The sequence below is a fragment of the Salarias fasciatus genome, chromosome 11 (genome assembly GCF_902148845.1).
Source record: "Salarias fasciatus chromosome 11, fSalaFa1.1, whole genome shotgun sequence".
NCBI lineage: Eukaryota > Metazoa > Chordata > Actinopteri > Blenniiformes > Blenniidae > Salarias > Salarias fasciatus.
Window position 1 is genome coordinate 32396094 of NC_043755.1, and position 22385 is coordinate 32418478.

Consider the following 22385-nt stretch of genomic DNA (forward strand, 5'->3'; position numbering starts at 1 on the left):
TTCACTGATCCACAGTGTCTTTTCTACCATATCTTGAATCGTCTTGATGTTGTTGGTTGTATGCATAGAGTAACGACACAGATCATGACTCAACTTGGGGTTTTCAATCAGAAACTCTTTTTTTGAAAAACGCAGTTTTGACGTTGCTGGAATTTGTATGAAACCTTCAGAATTTACTTTAAAACTTTAATTTGGAAAAAAAAATCTACTTGAGTACAGTTACAAAGTGCAAATGTTTTCTTAGTCAGACGTTAATTTGTTCTCTCAAGCGCTGCAGACAAATGTAAGAATAAAGCTTCCTGGAAGAGGAATCCACTTTGCTTTCCCCTCACAGCTGAGTGAGCTGAAGTCCTGATTGCAGCATTTCAAGCACCGTCAAATGATTCTCTTCTGATTAGCAGGTAGAGCCGAGGAGCTGATGAGGCGGCTGGGGGAACTAACGTCTTACTGGGAAGAGTGTTGATATCACAGAGAGCTTCCTCTTCATCACGACAAGACAAAACGGGAGGCGGGGGTGGTGGGGGGGGGGGCAGCTCCTCCTCCACCCTGATCACCGAAAAGTGAGCACACTGGCTGGGAGTGAGAGGCAACGCCAGGTTGTGTAAACACTGTGAAATCAGGCGGCGCTGGTCGACCCCGGGGTGCCTCCCCTCGCTAATGAGCCCGGCAGAAACAGAGCCGGCTGCTCCGCGGAGGCAGGCCCGCAGGTCTGCGCCTGTTTACCGTCAGCACATTTATCCTTCCAGGAAATGCTCCTGCCAACAAATTGGAAAAAAAAAAAACAAAAACCATTTCTGTATAATAATTGAGAAGCGGTTTTCTTTTCTCCCCAGAGCTACAATAATAATTATTGTGTTGGACTCCTCAGGCAGTCACTTGTTCCACACCCTATATTTGCGGGGGAGCCGAACACAAAGGCACCTCATTACTTCTGGTCCTTCTGAAAAACCACGGTGCAGAAAATTTATTCATTTCACCTCTCAGACGGGAGACGGGAGGCGGGCAGGAGGGTTTTATTTATGTTTTGCATGACATTCATCCATCTCCTGTAACGTTCAGCCGAGCGCCGCCGGGCAGCGGAGTGAATCCAGGATTACCACTGCAGGACGCGCTCTGGACGGGGAGTCATGACGCTGTCCTCACACCGCTGTCACTGTTCTCTGCTACTGATCGCCAGCAGAGCGAGCGTTCACTGCAGAGGTGGAGCACAGGCGCAGCTGCAATGTCTCCATCTACCAGGGACAGAACCCGGCGGCTTCTAAAAAGTGGCATTTTCAGCCGTCTGCACGGAGACGCAGTCGAAGCGTTGTTGAAAAGTTCCGCCTCAGGAGCAGATTTGAAGGATTTGTGTTTTCAGTGACTCAGAGCACCGCTCTCATGTAAACCGAGCCCGTTCCCCCCCCACCGAAGAAAAACCAAAGTTCTGCGTTTTCACTTGAACATGTCATGAAAGCAGTAAGTTATTTTAAACCAGGGGTGTTCAACCTGCGGCTCTGGAGCCACATGTGGCTCTTCAGTCCCTTTGCAGTGGCTCCATGAACCTTTCACAATATGAAGCGAGAATGAATATAAACTTATTTTTACTATAGTGAGACACCACACTACTATCCAAAATGATTCGTCAGTCTCCGTTCAAAAGGGATTAAAAAAAAGGTACCAGTAAAATTGGGAAAAATTGCTAAAACCACAAGAAACAGGGAAAAAAATGGTAGAATGTCTTAAAAAAAAATGTGAAATGTCTAGAATTTCTAAAAGATCATAAATATGGTCGAAACAAAGCAAGCAAAACTGCTTAAGAGGTAAAACGGTTCAAACAGCTAAAATTTCAAAATTGTCAACAGAGAGTACTTGAAAATAGGAGCAAAACTGTTCAAATTAAGATTCAGTTTAATAAAATGTTCACTACTGTGAACCCTACCTTCATAAATGCATCAAAAGACATATTTTTTGCCTGAGTATCAAAACTAAATGTGAAACTTCCTGAGCTGCTTTCGCCTCGTTTTAAAGGTTAAACATTCTTTATGGCTCCAGAATAACTTGGCAGAAAGTCACAAAAAAGGCTCTTCAGGTTATACAGGTTGCAGAATCCCGTTTCAGATTCAAATCAGAAGAGAAACTACAGACTTTCCAGTATTTTCTCTGAATTTCAGCAGAAACATTTTTTCATAAGATTCACACACACGAGTAAAAGAAAAAAAGAAAAACCAGGAAGCACAAACGCTTGATTTGTTCCTTTGTTCAGCTGACAAAGCCCGCCATGATAATGAGCACTACTTATAATTTAAAGCAGAGATCTGCTTCATATCAGAGCAGAAACTGAGACTTTCTGCGTTCGGCTCCATCTGACGGGGATAATCTCCCCATCAACACCAGATCCACTTCATCTTTCACTACTCTCAAGCCGCTCCTGTCTTCTCACGCTGCCGTTATCAAACTTCCTCTGCTCTGAAGCCTTCATGAGGAACTTAATGAGACACAAATGAACTGGGCCTCTCATTGATCGATCACTGAAATGTCTTAGAATTCACAGTGGATTTTACTTCATTGCTTTCTGAGAAAAAAAAAGCAAGTGTGTGTGTTGGGCATGCTCTGCAGTCCAGCCCGGGGCGCCACGGCAGCAGTGTGTACCTTCACAGCTGTCCACGGGCGTCAGCCCCTCCCCTCTGTTGATGGACCAGCACATCTTGGTGGGGATGCCGAAGTAGCCCATCACTGCGGTGTAGATCCGGTACCAGCTGGCCAGGACCACCTGTGGAGACGCCGCGCCCGGTGAAAAGCCTGTTAGAGCACAGCGTCTCATGGCAGCGCAGTCTTCTCACAACTGTTCAAGTGAAAACGCATCGTCTTTGTGGGAGTCGTCGTCAAGAAATTGACTTTTTTAGTGGCTCCCAACACAGTTGTCATGGAAACAGACGCTCCAAACCCTTGTTGTGTACAAAGGGCCGTGGAGTCGTCCTTTGGTCTTGCGTTTCCAAAAAGTTTAACCGTCTTTTCAACTTCACTCAGCTTCAACTGTGAATAAAAAGCCAAATCTTCTAAATTTCAGACTGGAAGATAATCCTCACTTCAACTAGTGAGTTTACAGGCGGCTTAGTGACCAGGTTACCGTCTCTGTTGTTCACCTCAAGACACGAACGTGCTTCAGGACTCCAGATCCACACTGACAGGATTAAACAATCCACACCCACGAAGGACAAAATTAATCTGTATTTAAAGACTGACGGCACACAGACCGAATGAATGAAAACAGGAGAAGTGGGACTTTGGCTGACGGCGGCGTCTCGCTGAGGAACGGATCGTTTTGCAGATTGTCGTGTGATTTAACTGAAATGAATAATACATATAAAACACATCAGCACATCCAGCGTACCTCAGGATAGAGGTTGAACCTCTTCAGCGTGTTGATGACCAGCGGATACTCTGTCAGCCGGTCATTCATGATCATGTGGAGGCCGTCCAGGAACGAAGGAGCCTCGATGATGGTCTTGTAATAGGAATAGTACAGACCCTGCAATAAAAACAAGAAGTGACAACTTTAAAACCCCCAAAGACAAAGCATCGGAATTAAAATTCGGTGTTGCAGAACAACAGAGCGGGATGAGAGACTCAGAGAGACGCGCAGCAGACGGACACTAAATATAACTCATCAGCTCACGGCGCAGACAGAGGGACGGGGATGGAGCCGGGCAGATGGGAACGACTCGCAGCAGGGGAGAGGAGAGGAAATTATTCCATCTGCGTGTGATCACGTTTTCACCTTCGGTGTCATCGGAGAAAAATCAGCAGCTTTCAACTCCGCAGGAAGTGAAGCAGGTTGAAAAAAACATGAGGGGACTTCAAAAGACGCCGCCTCCTTTGTGATGCCGAGTTGGTGTCAACTGAGTGTTAAGAGACACACACTGATCAGAGCAGCGTCTCCGTGCTGGTAACCCGTTTACTGCTGAGGGTAGTTTTTTGGATTTTCTAGATATCAGCTGTCTACGACTCGGGTGGACTCGCCAAACCCTGACAGCATCGGCGGGATGGGAGTGAGAGATTTAACACAGGGGTGTCCAACACTTCAGATCAGAGGCCAGAAATGGCGTAATTTCATCTGGAGTGGATCAGACCGGTATGACGGAGCCATAATAAGCTTCAGATTTAAACTTTAAAGTTTGTCTTTGTTGTGGTGCAAAGTATCCCTGAAGAAAATGCCAATATTCTCAGAAAACCTAACAATAAATACCGAAACTGACTAAAATCTCAACAGAAAGCTCATTTTAGTGAAACCTTCTGGTGCAAAATACAGTGAAAAGTTTGCATTCTGCAAAAAATGACTAGGAGGAAAAAAACATTTTCTCTGAAATTTCTGGGCCGGTTTTGACCCACAGACCATATGTTTGACAACCCTGGTATCACCAGTTACCAGCAGATCTATCCACGGGTCAGAGTTCGACTTCACTGGACTTTGCCTCTCAGGTGTTTGTGTTTAGAAGTCAAATATAAAGACGGAGCCTGGAAACGCTGAGCTCTGCAGTTCGGGATCCTGTGTAGAATTGATGAGCTGAATTCTCTAGAATGCATCAGAGGTCTGTAAAGCACAGCGCGGTCCCGCCACGCCGAGCCAAACCTCCTGGGTTCGGCTCTCAGAGCCACAACTGAGATGAATTTTCAGTCCAGGAACGTTGCCGAGGTAACTCCAGGTAACGATGGGGATAAGAGCTACTCAGGTGTTTAAAAACTGCTTACTGATCAATCCTGTTGGAAAATGGCAATTACCCAGCAAGGCTACGCTTTCAGTGCGCCGAAGATGAAGATTTCGTTCCGTTAATGGAATCCGCCGAGTCTGAATTCAGCTGCAAGGCGCAAAGTGCCTCGTACTTCAGCAGCACGGCGGCGGTTTAAGAGGGCGACGACTTATTCAAACTGACTGTTTTTCTGAATATTTCCATTTTTTGGACTTGTCTTGATTACATTTTCTCATTTATTCAGCAGGGAATTTTATTAAATCAAGCTAACGGGACCGGCTTGTTTCCATCTGGCTTTCTGACACAGAGGGCAGAAATGTTATTATTCCGAGTGTGAATGGTTCTGTTTGAAATGAACCGATTTGCTGTCAGTCGACTGTAGTTTGACAGGCCCAAACACTGTAATCTACAGACCTTTCCACAGCGTTAAGCTCTCCACATGTCTATTCCTTCATCTACTGCACAGGGAGTGGATTTACGACTGTTTGCTCATTGTTTTCCGTCTCTGTCCGTTTCTCTGTTATTCTCTGACTCCAGCAACAGAAAGTCTCCAGCTCTGAGGTCGGGTCTACAGTGTTGTATTGGGATAGATTAGATACAATTGAATAGTGAATTTTAATCAATAAGGAGTGCTTCAAAATCCTCATAATGGAGGGAGGGGAAACAACCTGAAGCACAGGATTAGAGTCATGAAAACCTAGGAAGGAGAAACGCTGCTGCAGAGACAAACCGGTGTCAGATGAGAGGAGACAGAGAAACAGCAGCCAGTTCTTCATGGTGCCACAACCAGCTCAAGGCGAGCGTGTCGAGAATAAGTGGAGCTGAAGTCAGCCATGGGGGTCTTGGCATTATGGGATGTGAATGACAAGCAGCGGCTGAATATCTAGAAACCAGCAATGAATTAACTCAAGACAAACCAGCAGCCGTCAAGAAACCACTGCAAATACTCATACTGAGAAAAAAAAACTGCTGCCTTGACTTCCACACATTTCTTTATGCAGCAGCACTGTGAGATAACTGTGTTGTAATTGGCAGTAAATAAATAAGACTGATTTGATTTAATGTTTAATTTTCACAAAGGATTACAGCTGTTGAGCTGCACAGACACAGATATATTTCTGCGCTGCAGCTCTGCAGCGGAGCGACTATCACGCTCCAGCAGCTGATTGGGAGGCTGGCCTCGCCGGGTTTATACACTCTTATCTGCCACTGGATGCCGGACTCGCTCCTAAACACACTGCAGTCCGTCAAGTCTGGAAGAAAACACCTCAAATACACAAACAGCAACAAGAGAGAGCTGAAGGGCAGACTCCCACTCCATGACACCGAAGACAACATGAGGACTGGAGCGACTTCTGATCATCAATGACACTGATTGAAAACATTCAGTCTGTGTGTGGGTGTGGGTGTGGGTGTGTGTGTGTGTGCAGTGCTGAATATCTGACACAACCGCTGTTAACAGGAGAACTCAACAACGCTGTAACTCCCTGCAGAGGCTGGGAACAGCAAACACATGAACGAGCATCTCGACACTCTGCAACACGCCACAGTGGCCACAGCCCGAGTCCTCTGGGAGAGTGCTGAGCAGGAATGTTTTGTCTCACGCTGCTTGGCCCACATCCCACCTGGAGGAGAGCTTCACGGCGCTCCACAAAGGTTTACGAGGCTTTTCAACAGCGTCGTTCCACAAGCGAGCCCAACATCATAATACCTCCATATCATGACTCAGCGCCGTCTCTTATAACACCAGATATGGTCCTATTGATCACCCAGCATGCTGGACACACCGGTCAGAAAACATCAAGATCACCTGGTCTACGGTTCAACTCTGCACTCAAACGAACTCAAAGACTGTAATAATACGACAACTACATTTGTTTTTAAGGACATTTCACTGTGTGCATCATTGAAATTGGCTTAATGTTGAGACGGCAGCAGTTTTTGGTACCAATTATTCTGATTTAGAAAAACAGACATTTTCTTCACATACACTCTGCGCCACTGCAAAAAGGAAAGAAAAAGCTTTAAGTTGCAATTTAATGGATATTATGGGACTATTTTACCCATCCGGTCCACTCCAGATGCGTGTTCACTATGTTTGATACACACTGACCACTGCAGAGCAAGAACACACGGCAAGACCTGCAGCCTCGAAGACGCCCTGCTGCCGAGTTCCCGCTTCTAACAGCTGAACTTTAACGGCAAAATGTTCACAGTCTATGAACGAGACAGTCAGAGTTGTTTATGTGATTTATCAGTGCTCATATAAGGAGCTGATCCACATAATAGAGGAATATTTACATTTGAGTTGAGCCTCTGGGCTGTTAAAAATGATTGTAAATCATTTTTACCAAAAAATCAGTTTAGCCATCTGACATAACAAGGACTGACTGAGCAACAGCAAACTAATCATCTGATTTTTCCACCGTTATTAGGAGGCTGGCACAGTTGTCTCACAGCAAAAAGCTCTAGACCAGGGCCTTCAGGGCTTTTGTGTGTGTGAAGTTTGCATGTTCACCATGTGCCCATTCTATTCTTTGGTGAGTTTCCCTGTACAGTCTGAAGGCAGATGGGTTAACCACATCGGCCAACTCCAAATGAGTCTCAGTGTGCATTGGGGTTATCTCTACTGGTCCTGAGATGGACCAGCAACATATGGAAGCTGTGTTTGGCCTTTCAATGTAAGGATTAAACTGTAAATGTAAGTTCCAACTTCTTCTGCAGCAATCAACTGTATACCGTTTTGATCTGGACCATTGGTTCACACAGAAGAAAATATTTTAAAATGAATCTTCAGTTTAGAAGAAGACCAGTCAGAACTCTGCACCACTGAAAGAAATTTAGGACATTTGGGATATTTTCCCTGCACCTGTTCCTGTCAGATGTAAATGTATCACCAACCGCTGACTTCTGCATCAAGCCTCATCAGCTCCAATACTGCAGAGAGAAATCATAGAAACACTCACCATTTCAGTGCGGAAAGCCATTTCCTTCTCCAGGTTAGACAGGTGTGAAAAGTGCCTGTCATTCTCAAAGAGCTGGGAGAGATGATGCCTAATAATTAGAGGAGAAAACCCATGAGACAGGAGCAGGTGAAGGAAGCTGGAGAGAGTGAGTGAGGACAGGGATGAAGCAGCTTACCAGTGCAGATATCCAGCCACAGCAGCTGTGGACAGAGACAATCAACTTGAGAAAACATCACTTTCTGAATGAGAAAGCAGGCTGACGGGAGGAGAGGAGACAGAAAACACACGCTGAAGCACAGATGGGGAGTTTGGGTTCCCGTCGTGCATCTAAAGCAGAAATCCGAGCTTCAACTTCTCCAGTAAACCTGTTAACACGTGTGGAGCCGCCGTATCAATGAGAGAGGTTTTAACGAGGCAGAGCCAACAATGGGCTGCTACCGGAGGAGCTGCTAGCGTTTGCAGGAGCTAACGTTAGCCCGGTGATCGCCGAGATAACTTCATTTAGGAGCGAGCTAATGCTACCGGAGCGCTAGCACCCGTTAGCTCGAGCTTTCCGAGAGAAGCTAGGAGGCTAACGCTCCAAACTTACCGAGCAGGAGAGTGACGCCTAGCTTCGCCGCGGCGGCGGGAGTCAGCCCCAGCTTGTGCCCGATGCCCGAGAGCCCGTTCGGATGAGACCCGTTGAAAGCTTTGCCCTCCCTGCCGGGGCGACGAGCGCTACTTTTGCCGGGGGGCGAAGCGAGCGGGATCCGGTCGCGGTCAGTCTGGGTCGCCGGACTCTTACCGGTCTGTTTTCTGTTTTTAGCCACCATGGTTTTTCCTTCCTTTCCCCCAGGAGGAGTCGAGGCTCGGAGGGGAGCGACGAGAGGCTGGAGAAGCCGAGGGGGTGTGAGCAGCTACGCAGCCCCACGCAGACGCTCGTATCTGCTCCTCGGATCTGCCCCTTTACTACCTGAGAGATGCTGCCGCTGGTTCCTGCGGGAAACCTGATGTCGCTGCGCCCTCTGCCGGCCAACACGCGCCGCTGCAAGCAGCTTCCACTGGTCGGCATGACAACGCCGTGTGGCGGGAGGCGGTGGTGCGTTCAAGTACGGAACTAGGGAAAAGTAAAAAAAAAAAAAATCAATTTCGCAGTTCAGAAGGTTTAAAAAAAATGCATACAAAGTAAAAAATTCATTTTCATCCTCCCTAGAAATAGTGTTTGTTGTGTAATAATAATATTATTATTTCACCAATTTAATTAACTTCTGTTTTATTTGATATTTGACTTTCTTTTGTATTTCTTCAAAATATTTTGCTCATGGATTAATGAGGAATTTCTATTTTGTAAGTCATATTAAGCCTCTCCATCTGCCAAAAATTAATTCGTTAATTAATTAATTAATTAATTAGAAGAAACACAATGCTTGTAAAGTCAGAATCAACAGATTTTGTTTCTACCAATGATATATAAACATACAAGTTCTGCTGTTTTCACTGACAACCTAGGCTAAAAATGTCTGTCTGTCCCTCACTTTAGCTACAATAAAATGTGTTCCATACAAAGCACATTATTTGGAAATCCTATTTCTGAAATGATTTATAAAGCTGTTCTACTGAGTCTCGTTGTTATGGAATTTTTCACTCGTGACTTCCCTGTTTCCCGGGGCGAAGTTTCCAGTTTGTGTTCAGATTTCCCAATGGTAAGTATTTTTTTATTTCCACTTTCAAAGTCATTCTTGAATGAATTACAAAATCAATGCATCATACTCTTTTGAACAAATTATGCCTCAAATATGCATAATAACATAAACTTGAAATACGCTGATATAATATGTTTTTCATCTTTAAACCACAAATTTTAACATTGAAAAACAGACATTAAGGCGGTTAAGGCGGCCTTAACTGAGAGGTCAATTCAGTACAAGTGGGAAAAATATGATGTCAGTTATCAGGAGAACATCACACAATCACCAAAATGAGTATAAATAAGGTAAAAGATTACATTGAAGTGTGACTCTAACCTATGCAGTATGTAACCAGTAGGTGTCAGTATAGGATCATAAACTAAACTCACACTTCAGCACTTTTTTTTTCTCTGTCTTGATGTCATCCTTTGTATCCCTGACCAAATGGAAGTAATTGATCTGAACAGCCAGAGGAAATACTGTGTTTTCACTGCATCTTGGCAGGCAGCTGCTTGGATAGGACGAGCCTGAGGCTGAGGTCTCTGAACTGAGCCACCAGAGTCATCGGTTCAGATGCCGGAGCGTTGACAAAGACGTGTTGATCTCATGTGTTTGGCTTGGAGGGAGACTGAGAAGCAGAAGGAAGAGGTGGAAAAACCACCGGCGCCTTCTGGTGGTTCCACCATGACAGCTTCCCACAGACACCAGCGATTCCCGCTCAGGGTGATGTGGAGGCCGAGCCGGCTCCCGTGTCTGTCTGAGAAAAACAGAGAAGACTTAAATCATCATGTAGATCAGAAGAAGAAACAGCTGAACCAGGTGTGCCAACATGAAACATGTTGAAACAAAGTCTGGATTAAATAATTTCTTATTGTTTTTGATATAAGACAACTTCAGCTTCTAGGTAGATCTGTTGCACTGGAAAGAAACTTCAGGTGTTTTCCAGCGATTAGCCCTGCAGAATACCAGTGAAGTCAAACACTGGTCGGCATAATATACAAAAGCGGCAAACTTCAAAATGGAATGAATGGACAGTTTCCCAGGTCTGCTCTTTATTCTATTATTTAAGTGTCTCATTATGGTTTTCTTTGAAATGTGCAAATGAAATTTTGGCAACCTCCGAACACGCAAAGCCTCATCCCCCTTGTGGTCATTGGCACCCACCACCAGGGCCTTGGACCACTCTCCAAAAGTATAATACTTGAATAAATATACTTCATTCAACTGATTCTTACACCATTTCACAAAAAAAAAAAAAAAAAAAAAAAAATCTCCCTGACTGTCTGTTCATATAGTTTTTGCATTATTGTGTTGCTTCATATACAAGTTTAGGGTCACCATGAGACGTTCCTCGCCGCCCACACATCTGACGCGATGCTTATTGTTACACCAGCCTCAGCAGTTATTGTTGGAGGGCCATGCGTTTGCGCCTGTCCAAAACCACGCCTTAAAAAAACCGCACGCACATGTGGACATTGCCTGGGACAAAGTTCCCTCTGCACCTCTGCAAGCCACACGTCTCTCATCGTCAACGCCAATATCCAGCCGGCTCGAGGCCCCCGGATCCTCCACGCCACCACGGCGGTATTTTCACAAACTCCCCGCTGATTCAAGGTAGCGAGGCCAAGCCGAAACACAATAGCTGAGGCTTTGATGGTCGCCACCGCGGCCTGGTGTCCCTGGATGGGATGACGGTGAACGACAAGCTATTGAAAACTATTAGCTCAGCTTGCGATTGCACTGAGAGAATTTGTTTTTACACCAAACACAGCATGGCAGAGGCCCTGGCAGCGTCCGAGTGTGGGTGGTGCTGTCAGGGGTGTCTGGCCGAGTCAGTGTTATTGCTGGGGGTTGACAACACGGCCGATCCAACACGCCTGGGCTGTCTTGCTCAATGAACTTCCTGTAAACTAAAAATAGTTTATCTGCCCATGGAATATGGGAAATTGGACTTGGTTGGACTTGATTGTTCAGCACGTCCAACAAAAGCTTGATTGGATGAAATCGGGAGGATTCGGAGGCCAAGTCAGCATTAAAACTATATTTCTCAATCTATTCCTGGACTACTTTTGATTCATGGCAGGGTGGATTTCCATGCTGATGCTGTACAAGGGGAGTGTTTTACTGCTTCTAAGACTCAATAGTGTGTGTGTGTGTGTGTGTGTGTGTGGGGGGGGGGGGGCAGGGACATAATTCATGGGCCAACTGTCTCCCGGTGTCGCTGTGACATGTTTATTACGCAGCAGAAACACATGCTGCCAATGATCACTCATTGTTTGAGAATCAGTTATCTCGGCATTAAGGCCCATTAGTATTCTCTGGAAACCAATTCAATTAGCGCTCTCCAGGGGCCCCGGGGCCGCAACACCACATTTATCAGAGCGGAGAGGAAGGCTGTCACGAGCGAGGTGTAGATTTCTACACGACAGAGACTCAAATGCTGAGAACAAAAAACTGTATTGGAGTTTTTATTTAAAAAAAATGCATCTATTGTGTTTTTAACATTACTTTTTATATTATCTGTCGTAATTTTTTTATTTTTTGGACATGAAATATTTTCAGTTATGACTAAATCTCCAGTCTCTCCCTAATTTTGTATTTGAGAGTGATCTTGGTCTCAAGACCACATTTTGAAGGTCTTGGTATTGTCTTGATCTTGACCCCTTAAAGTCTTGGTCTTGACTCAGTTTTGGCCTTTAAAAGTCTTAGTGTTGTGTTTTGTTTTGTTTTTGCTTCAGAGCAACTCAAATAAAAAAGTCTTGGCCTTTTGTTGACCTCGGGATGCTCTGGTCTTGGTCGTGATTTGGTCTTTGCTCCATAAAGTTTCGGTCCTGACTCAGTCTTTGCCCGTCAAAGTCTTGGTCTTGACTTCATCTTGGGAGGCTCTGGTCTTGCACTTGACTTGGTCTTGGTTCTATAAAGTCTTGGTCTTAACTTGATCTCAGACCCTTAAAGTCTTGGTCTCGGGTCGCTCTGGTCTTGATCTTGGTCTTGATCCTTGTCGTTTGTGGTCTGGACCACAACCCTCTCTGATTTCACACACGTTTCTGCCTCCTCTTCAACCGCAGCAGGTGTTTTACATGCGAGGCTCCTTCCTCACCCCCGGGTCACCTCAGGCCACCTGTTTTTCGGCGGACACGCCGACGGCCTCGGCCTCCCTTTAATCCCGATAACACAGCTGTCTGGATTACCAGTGCGCACTGACCTCGAGCAGTGTCAGTCCCTCACTTCCCGGGACAAAGCCGGCGGCTCGCTCACCTGCCGCTCCGCTGATGGAGAGATAAAGCGAGACGGAGACATCAGTGGCTTCACTCTGACACGGTGCAGGAAGCAGTGACACGTCGTCCATCTCCAAACTGGATTTAATTACTGCACGATTCTGGCTGCTCACTTCTGGAAAAATGAATGACATGACGCTTTTTCAATAGTTTAAAGCTAAATCACATTAAAAAAAAAAAAAAATCAACGGGGAACATTGCATTTTTTCAACTGCTGCTTTTGTTCAGTATTTCCACATAGAAAACAATGCATTGTGAATTCATATTACAATGATCATGACAGAGTAGTTAATCATGAAGATTTTTCTTCTCATATCTGATGTTTGCATGATCCAAAACATGGGTGTCCAGTATGTGACTCATGGGCCAAAAATCAACCGGCAAATGGTTCAATATGGCCAAAGTAGTTTTCTTTTAGTTTACTGGCAATTTCAGTGTTTTCGTAAGACTTTGCTCTATACCGAGGGGTGTCAAACACAAGTGTCGGGAGCCAAAACCGACCCGCAAGAGGCTCCAATGCGGCACGCCAAACCACCAAGCAAATGGCCAAAATTCAAAGACAACACTGGTTTATTAACACATTTCTTAAGAGCAGCAGACACAATGCAACCCGAGCTCAGATATCAGTGATGCTGCCCTGAAAGACAGAAAACCAGCGTGCTGTCAAAGCCATGCTGTCAGGGGGAGAGGAGGAAAATACCCTTAATGCAGCAGAGAAGGGTTTTAGGCATTTCGGTGTATTTTCCACCAGAAAGTTTCATTTACATTGCCTTTATGTTGAAATCGTTGTTTTTTTTGTTTGTTTGTTTGTTTTTTCTTTAAGTAATTGTTTAGTTTGGTGAAAATACAGATATTTTTAACATGTGTACTTTAAAGAAAACATACTGTAAGCATGATGAAAACATTTTAAGAACTTGAATTTAAAAGTCATTATGACAGTATTCTAAAGGCACTGTACAACACATCCATCCATTAAGTTTTGTTCAAATCAAATGAATTGTTTGCTTTTCTTTTTAACTTTCATTTTTTGTTACGCTCTGAAAAACACCACAAACGAATGGCTGTTTGTTTCACCAGACATGAAAACATTAGAGCAAACAGAAAAGCTCCAGGAAAAAGATCTGCTGTAGATATCTCAGTGGATGGATGAAATCCCCCAAATCCCAGAATAATGAGCATGTAAAGTGGAGTGAAGGTGTAAAAAAGGAGGCCAGGAGGGAGACGGAGGGCAAGTGAGAGGCCAAGCAGCGGGTTGAGAGAGAGGACATGATTGGCTTAAGCCGGTGCAGAAAGATTGTTTCCTTTGGCCCTATGCTGTGATTTCCTGCCCTGTGATCATTTCTTCCATATGATTAGGCCGATGTGCAGAGCATGCAGTCATATGACGGGCTTTGCTCCACGCCGGCTGTGCCCACAAATGAGGCGGAGCAGCGACAGAGTCAGCGGGCCGACACGGAGGATTAGCGGCGGCGGCGGCGAGGACGACGCGCAGGTGATGTTTTCCAGCTACAGGAGCGGGACGCATTGCTATTATCACAGCTGGCGAGCCGCCTCAAGAACACACAACACAAACGGCTGCACTTCCAATGGATCTGTCCGTGTTTACTTTATGACTTTTAATCCCAAACCTGAAAAAAAAAGGAGAGGAAGAAAAAAAGCTCATGAAACACATGCTCGGAAAAGAGAGGATCCAAGAAAATGTCACCACTCTCACAGCCTCACAAAGACGAATGTAGCAAGGCACACACACACACACACACACACACACACACACACACACACACACACACACACACACGGACATGAAAGTAGACCTAACCAGTCCTGAGTAGGGTCCATGTAATATAATTAGCCCAAATCAGTGACCTCCTTTTTCAGACCCTACACAATGCTAGAGGGGCCCTGCTCTTCTCCCTGCACACACACACACACACACACACACACACACACACACACACACGCACACACTGGAACTATCCTGTCACGATCACCACCAGCCTCCAGTGGTGCAGCTGGGACTTTGTGCATAATGGTCCAGTTCTCAAACAGAGGCTGCGTCCCGACCAGAGGGGGTCACAGGACAGCCAGACTGTGTTCAGGTTCAGGTGTTGTCGTTACTGTGCAGGTGGAGCAGCAGTGAACCAACACAGGCCCCAAAACTCAACTTCCAGTCCACTGTACTTGCAGTGGAGTTGATGGCTTTTCCTACACAGAGTCGTACGTTTGTCCTGGCTGTCCGTTCCTGGTCTGATGAGAACTGTTTGCTCACCTTTGACCTCTAACATTATGAGGCGTCTGTCTGATTACTGCCACCAAGTGTGGGATGTTGTTAGATTCTGAGGAAGTGGACACGAGACTCAGGAAGAGTCAATTCCCTGAAAAGGGTTTAAAAAAAATGCAGAGGCTCCGCTTGAGAAGACTGAGGGGAGATGCTTTTTTATTTGCATGATAAGTTGAACTTTTTTGGACGGAGAGAGACTGTTTTCATTTAACATTTTGAAAAGCACGTTGTTGGTTATTTGTGAAGGGGGCATTTTTGTTGATTTTTGAATGGGTTGGGTTTCGGGGGTGAATGAATATTTAATTCAACATTCATGTTTTTGTTCTTCATTAAAAAAACTAATTGTTCAACAATTCATTTAACACTTGATAAACTTCTCGCAAATAATAACTGTATTATTTTGGATGGATGTCTGCTTAATATCAAAACAAATATCTATGCTTGGATATAATACCTCAATTCCCATGAATTCCCATAGAAAGTTTCCAGTTTGGAATGCTCCCACTTTTCGATACACATTTTTTGGACGTTACCCTCCACGTATGTGTTTGTCCGTCTCTCCTTCCTCTCGTTACTGCAGTTTCTTTTCTCAAAGCCTCTTACTGCTGCAATGTACCTGCTGGTGAATTGGCTAGAAAGCCAATTGCTCTAATGAAGGCGAAAAGTCGCTGACCGTTGTGCGGGCGGAGGCGGGTGGAGGCGACGGACCCCCGCTCGCACTGTGTGCATGTCTGCGTGTGAGTCCGCCGCCGCGACGAACACACTCGACAAGTTCCTCCTGTCACTTGTCAACACCCTGACGGTTTAATCTTTCCTGCCTGTGCGAGTATTAAAAGATTATGAGTGTTCTGCATGGCTTCACGCACACCGCATAAGGGGCTGTTTCTCCCAGGGCCCCTCGCTTAATTCTCTGAGGGGGTGAGACTGAGGCCGGCGGGGGGAGATGGAGGCACCGAGGGGGGGTTATTGTGTTTTTACTGGAATTTTTTTACACTTTCCTAAGTCTGCTGATTTGAACGACACACTGAAAGCAGCTGTCATCCAAAATTCCCCCACTTATGAATGCAGTGCTGCAGTGGATCAGTCTGTATTGTAGAGCCAGATGACTTTCCATCTAAAGGTGAGTTAGAGTGTCTTTGAGCATCAGTGTGTGAGTGTGTGAAGCACATGAAAACGGCTCAAGCAGGAGAATGTGGGACATGAGTGATGCAGAGTTTAAGTTGTTGCTGGAATTGGTGCTTTTCCACAACATGATGCTGAAAACATGGAAAAATCAAACATTAGATTTCTTCTCCTCAAATCTGAACAGGACTAATTCCGTTACATTCACAACATTTTTTTAGATTTTTTTATTGGCCAATCTTAATCCCCAAAATATTTATTATAAATATTTAATAGGCATTGCTGTGAGTGAATAAATGTCATTGGAACTAAACCTGTGCAGATGAATTTATGTCCTTAAAGACGGTAAAAGTTTTCCTGTTTTAGTGCTTGTGAAGGATTTTCTAGGTTACTTGAATCACTCAGTACATCTACTTCAGTAATGGTCCCTCTGGGTTCCTCAGTGAAACTTTTATGTGAAACCAGAGGCAGATACATGTTTCCTAACCGCCACCCTGAAGATTCCTCTAATCCTCGCCTGGTGTGTTAAAAATGAGAGAGATCCATCCATTCTGTGTTTCTTCAGGCTTTTATAGTCAAAGACTCTGATGATAGAGACGAAGACATCTGTAGGAAAACGTCACTTGATGGGGAAGTGGTAAAGTCGACACAACAGGCCCACATCCAGCTTTACCCAGAAACTCCCGAGTATTTAAAACAGCGATTCTAATCCAGCTTCTTCAGAAATGGTGCTGAGACGAGATCATTTTGTGGCGGTTCCGTCTCAGAACAGTGTGAAACCACCTGATCTGATCTAATCAGACAGAAGTGTTTACATGACGCGCTCCAGTCACACTCGGATTCCTTCTGCACACTGAAAGAGAAATCAGTGGAGAAAAAAATAATCCCTCCAACAGCAGGACAAAGCAGTGCAGTAAAATACCGGTTTTATGAGAAATGAGTAGAACATAAACATATAAAAAGATTTAACATTTGACAGTGAGCTGGATAAACAGCGGTGCACAGTGCCTCCCTGTCGGGCTGCAGATGAATATAGAGAATACACACAGTGTGTCTGGTCCTGTGGAAGTGTGTGTGGCTCCCGAACGCGGAGGCGAGGCGTAATAGACGCCCTCAGTGTCGGAGCGAGCTGCGGTGATCTTTCAGCGGCTCGGCGCCCCGCTAACACCTCCCGCTCACTGCAGTCCTTCAATTAGCAGTTTATTATTCCAGGGGCCCCGGACTCCGGCCCCCCGGGCGCTGAGGCCGACATGCCGATAGCACGGCTAGCAGGGTGTGTGTGAGCCTGTGTGTCCCGGTACCAGAGTGCGGAGTGACGCCTTTCAGCAGCCGTCTTTGGACTTTTAACGAGACCGGCCCTGTGTTTATGTGCTTTAGTCCGGCAGAAAACACAGACGCGCCGGTATGTGTGTGTGTGTGTGCCGGTGCTATCCTGCGACACACTGTGTGTGTTCGGTCGGGGATGCGTGCAGGTTTTTGCTGAGAGCTCGGTGCGATGTGGCAGAATGGCCACCCAGCGAGTCTCTGCTCATGAAAGCTTGGCGGACAAACGGTTCAGAATCCTGACATGTTCTGCTGTCAGGTCAGTTTTTCATCAGAGAAAAGAGTTACGATTTCAAACTTACGTCTCCACACTATGGACTTGACTGCATGTAAAAAAAAACATGATATTGTGACGAACTGTGAAATAAAAAACACAATCTCATAAATTCGTCTATCTTCATGAAAATGTAAAATGTGGAGTGTTAGAGTTCACACAAAATACTGCTACGATGGTTTATCCTGATCGATTAATGTTGAAATGTCGATTGTGATTTGACCTTCATTGTGTTTTAGGGGTTGTTTATACGACAACAGTGCTCAGAGCCACTGAAAACACAACTGTGTGAAGACGAGCGAAAGTGCTGCTGCTGGTCATGTGTGTCACGGTCGTACAGATCTGCACAGGGTCAGAAGGGCAATAAAAACTTCCAGTCCAGATTCTCTTGGCCCTGGTCCATGCACTTGTTTTGTGTGTGTGTGTGTGTGTGTGTGTGTGTGTGTGTGTGTGTGTGTGTGTGTGTGTGTGTGTGGTTTCATTACAAAATAACAGCACCCACTAGTGGCCTAGCATGATAACTACATCCTTTTCACTGTCGCGATTCAGTGTAAACAGACATTTGATTTGATCTTCATTTGTCGAACACATAAAAGACATTAAACAAAATCAAAAAAAAATTAAACAAATATTTAAATAAATGAAGCAAATGCAGAAAAGATAAACTATTGCTAATCCGTATTATGTAAACATAAAGGAATAGCAAGAAGAGAAAAGTTTTTATTCTTCTATTTCTTCTATTTCTATCAATCATTTTGTTCTTCAGAACTTTAACTTTTTTCTTAATTTAACATCAAGTGTCAACAAGCCATCATCTATAACTGCAATTTTCTCTACTATTTGCATTTTCAGCATTGTCCACAAACTGAAATGTGGAAAGAGGCGTTTCCTGAGCTGCCTCACCACACCTTTTATTTGTGAACTTTATTCTGAGAAATTTTCAAGACAGCTGGTGTAAATAAAAAACAAAAAACAATAACAGTCATTGATGCAAAAGTCAAAAACTGTGGAGCCATGTTTGCTCTTATGGACAATTTAGAGTCAATTATCAGCCGTGTAGAATTTTTTTTTTTTTTTTTTGTTGTGGTTATTGTTCTTTTGTACCGTGAAAACCAGAAAACCACACACACAGACACACACAGACACACAGACACACACACACACACACACACACACACACACACACACAGTCACACAGATCTGAGCTGCTAATTCTACAGCAGTGAATTAATCTGCTAAACAAATGTTGTGTAAAAATACATGAAAACTGAAAAGGCAGAACATTTCTGATCTACATACATCAATGTACACAGAAATAAATCTAATTCTGAAAGTTAATGCATTCATACACATTACCAGTAAAAATAAATGTGCTCAATTTGCATTTTAAGTCACAATATTTTTGTATGTAGAGGTGGATTACACAACAGAAATGAATATTTCCAGACATCACTCAGATTTACATCTACAGCAATTCTGGAGTCGGGGCGGGGGGGGGGGGGGGCGGGGGGGGGGCATCCAGACATGCAAACTACACAGTGAAAGTTCTTCAAGCCTGGACTTGAACTGGGAACAGTCGACGAGGGCGAACCCCGACATGCGGCACCATCGGTCGGAGGTTATATTTGTTTTTGATTTATTTTTAAGATTTTTCTTTCATGAACTTGAATATAATTTATGTTTCTGACGGTTTCAGATCAAACTTCACGATTCGGAACTGAAGATAAAAACTGTGAAGCTGAATATCGAGAGACGCTCAGAGTTTTCCACAAGATCAATAGATTCATCAAAACCGATCATCTCTTGTAAACACAGTCACAAATATAAACATTTATTTTAGTTTGTGAAGAAAAAACATGTGAGTTCAGTCTATTGTTGTGTTTTCTTGCCACAGACGCTTCGAGCCAAGCGTGTCTGGGCAGCAGGTTAACACACACACACACACACACACACACACACACACACACACACACACACACACACACACACGCTCTGGTGTCAAATTGTGAGCTTCTCCCTCTTGTTCTTTATTTATTTACGCGGTGCAGTGCAGCGGTGCGAGCGCGCTCGCCGGGCCGCTGCAGCCTCCGCCGTCCTGCCAATGCGCCGCTGGTTAGATATTGTTAGCATTCCATTTGCCATTTACATTTTCTCTGCTTGACATAATTGAGGAATGGATGCTCTTATGAAAATTAAACCCGCGGTCCTCCCGGGTTACTGTAACCCTGTTAAAATGTAATGAGATTCTTTATGCGTCGTCTTGTGATTTTTTTATTAAATAGAATATCAGTATGACTAATTCCCCGGGCCTAAATGTGGACTGGGACACCGCATTATTGATAGGCCGGTGCATAAGTGGTCTCTCTCGGCCTGCCTCTAATGGCCTAATAATGCATTATAGCAGTATCAGAGGGCCTGCGGCTTGCAGTGCTTATTGTCGTTATTGAAAACACCTGGGCGGACCATTCATCAAGGTTAACTCACCAGGGCCCATCCGTTCATTAGGCTGTCAGTAAACATCTTTATTTAGTTTGGGCTGCCGATACTGACGGGCGGCGGGCGGGCGGAGGCTCGGGGGGGGGGCCTGACGAGCAGCTGCGGCCCCCCCGAGCCTCCAGGAAGACACCGAGCCGCGGTTTGCCCCCCCCCTCCCTCCTCCTCACTGTCAGCCGGACGGATGATGGAGCAGAACGGATCTCGGCCGCCGTTCCCAGAAAAGGGCCGATCTGTGCATATTTATCTTCCACCAGAATTGTTTTGAGTGTAAGCAGACGGAGCGGCCGGGCGGTCCCGGGGAACCGGGGGGCTCCCGTGACGGATGGCTCCGGGTCCTAACCCAGAAAGATCAGCCGGGGCCCGGGAGCCGGCGGAGACATGATTAACCTCATTGATTCCCATTTTTTTAGATGAAGAGCAGCTTGACAAATCATCGCTGCACAGGCGCTATTAACATATTAATATGGATATTAAACGGCTCTAATTCAAAACACATGCGGCTGACAAGGGACGCTTTCATTTAGACGATCAGTGCGGCTCAAAAAACTCAAATTTATCACTTCAAACTAGGACACTTTTGACTAATTTAATCCATTTTTAAGTATTTTTTTAAACTGTTAATAGCTCACGTTTAATTCATACCATTAAACCCTCCTCCTTGAATCAATGTATTGATATAAAATGTGTATTTTTTTTCCAGTTTTGATGGATTCTGCACACTAAATGCTGAACTGTACAGTGTTTCGCACTCTCTGGTCAGAGTTAGAAAACCTCTGGTTTGATTTCAAGCGGCAGTTTGCATGTTCTCCCTGTGCGTCTGCGGGGTTTCTGTAGATACTGACAATCTGAAAACATTAACTGGTGACTCTCAATTACCTGGAGGTGCAAAAGTTGGATTAAGTCAGATATGTATTGATATCTAAGAGGGATGGATCCATAGACGTACAAACCTTTGTTCCTGACTGAACAAGTAACACATCATTCAGCCGTAATAAGACGTTTGACCCTCAACATGAGCACGGTAACTTAAGTGTCTCCTCATAATGAATTTCTTTACAGCCACTGTGGCAGAATTGGACAATTTAATGAATAAATTAGGCCGATTAGCGACGTCTGCCGCGGCGCACTGCAACACAAATGGGAGCTTAAACGGTCGACCATGACATTAACGATCAATTCAGGGAGAATCGCAGCAAATTAGACAGATGGGAGAAAGTTTCAGGCTTTAATTTTAATAAACAAAAAGGAGAAGGAGGAAAAAAGAAAGGAAGAAACAGCGGCGGGGCTCCTCTGCTTTATTGGTTTGGATTCTAATCGAGAAAATGGGCTAAAAATCAAAGGCTGCCATCACAGTGGCTTTTACTGGGTTCAGAATAAATGATGTGGGAGAGTTTTTTTTTTTTTAGAAGATTACAAAAGCATAGTGGTAAAGAATTTGCTGACTTGTGGCCCAGTGAAAGAAATGATGTGTTGCTTTATCGGTTTATCACTGACTGTCAGGAAGATGCCTGTTTTTACCAGAATCAGCGCAGAAGCTCTGAGCGATCTGCTTTCTCTCTCTTCTCTCCAGGAAATCACTCTTCTGCTCTGCCAGTGACAGTAACCCTGCAGACGCCCGTGAAACTGTTCAAATCTGTAAGAGGCAGGATATTTAACATGCCGTGTAGTCTGCATGTTCTGCCTGTGTGTGCATGCTTCTCTAATATCCAGAAGCATGCATTTGAAGTCAGTTAGTGAATCTAATGTGTGTTTGGATGCGAGTGTGTCTGACCTGTCCGCCTTCACCTCCACCTCAGCGGACTGCGATCGGCTGCAGCTGGAGGGAAAAGGAGAGGAAGCCGCTTGAGGAGTTTTTCAGGAGGACACTTTGTACAACACACACGTTCCAGATTAGACGGTGCAGAACATGACGGGCATCATGGAGGTTTCTGTGCATCACTCTGGAAGTGTTTTTTTTTTTAAGAAGGTGTAAAATTATGAAGGAGCACAAACATAAAGCAGATACTGGACCAGTGTACAAAGAAATATAAGAGACAGACAGACTGTGCTGAGAATATCTGCACTGTACAGTTTAATAGTATCACACAGAAAAAAATCACTGGGAGGAACTCAAACCCACCATGTCCCGCTCTGAGGCGAGAGAACGAACCACTGCACCACTGACGTATGCTTCAGTTACTGTATGTCAAGGCCATTTTCTTTTTCTTCTTCACATATGCTTGATTTTATCTGAATTTGCATTTACATTTAC

At 44.8% G+C, this 22385-nt stretch overlaps 1 protein-coding gene across 3 annotated transcripts in view; it reads right to left on the reverse strand.

Annotated features, from left to right (window-relative positions):
- dpy19l1l (dpy-19-like 1, like (H. sapiens)) overlaps positions 1–8676 on the reverse strand; it is a 30273-nt gene extending 21597 nt beyond the window's left edge. For all 3 annotated transcript variants that reach the window (XR_003932384.1, XM_030102351.1, XM_030102349.1), the window contains exons 1-5: positions 8283–8676; positions 7869–7893; positions 7694–7781; positions 3371–3508; positions 2629–2749 (exon numbers count right to left, since the gene is read on the reverse strand). Coding sequence is in view for 2 of the 3 variants with exons in the window: in XM_030102351.1 (XP_029958211.1) it covers positions 2629–2749; positions 3371–3508; positions 7694–7781; positions 7869–7893; positions 8283–8505 (595 nt within the window). In the remaining variant the exon portion in view is untranslated. The remainder of the gene's footprint in view (positions 1–2628; positions 2750–3370; positions 3509–7693; positions 7782–7868; positions 7894–8282) is intronic.
- Positions 8677–22385: the final 13709 nt, after the last annotated feature.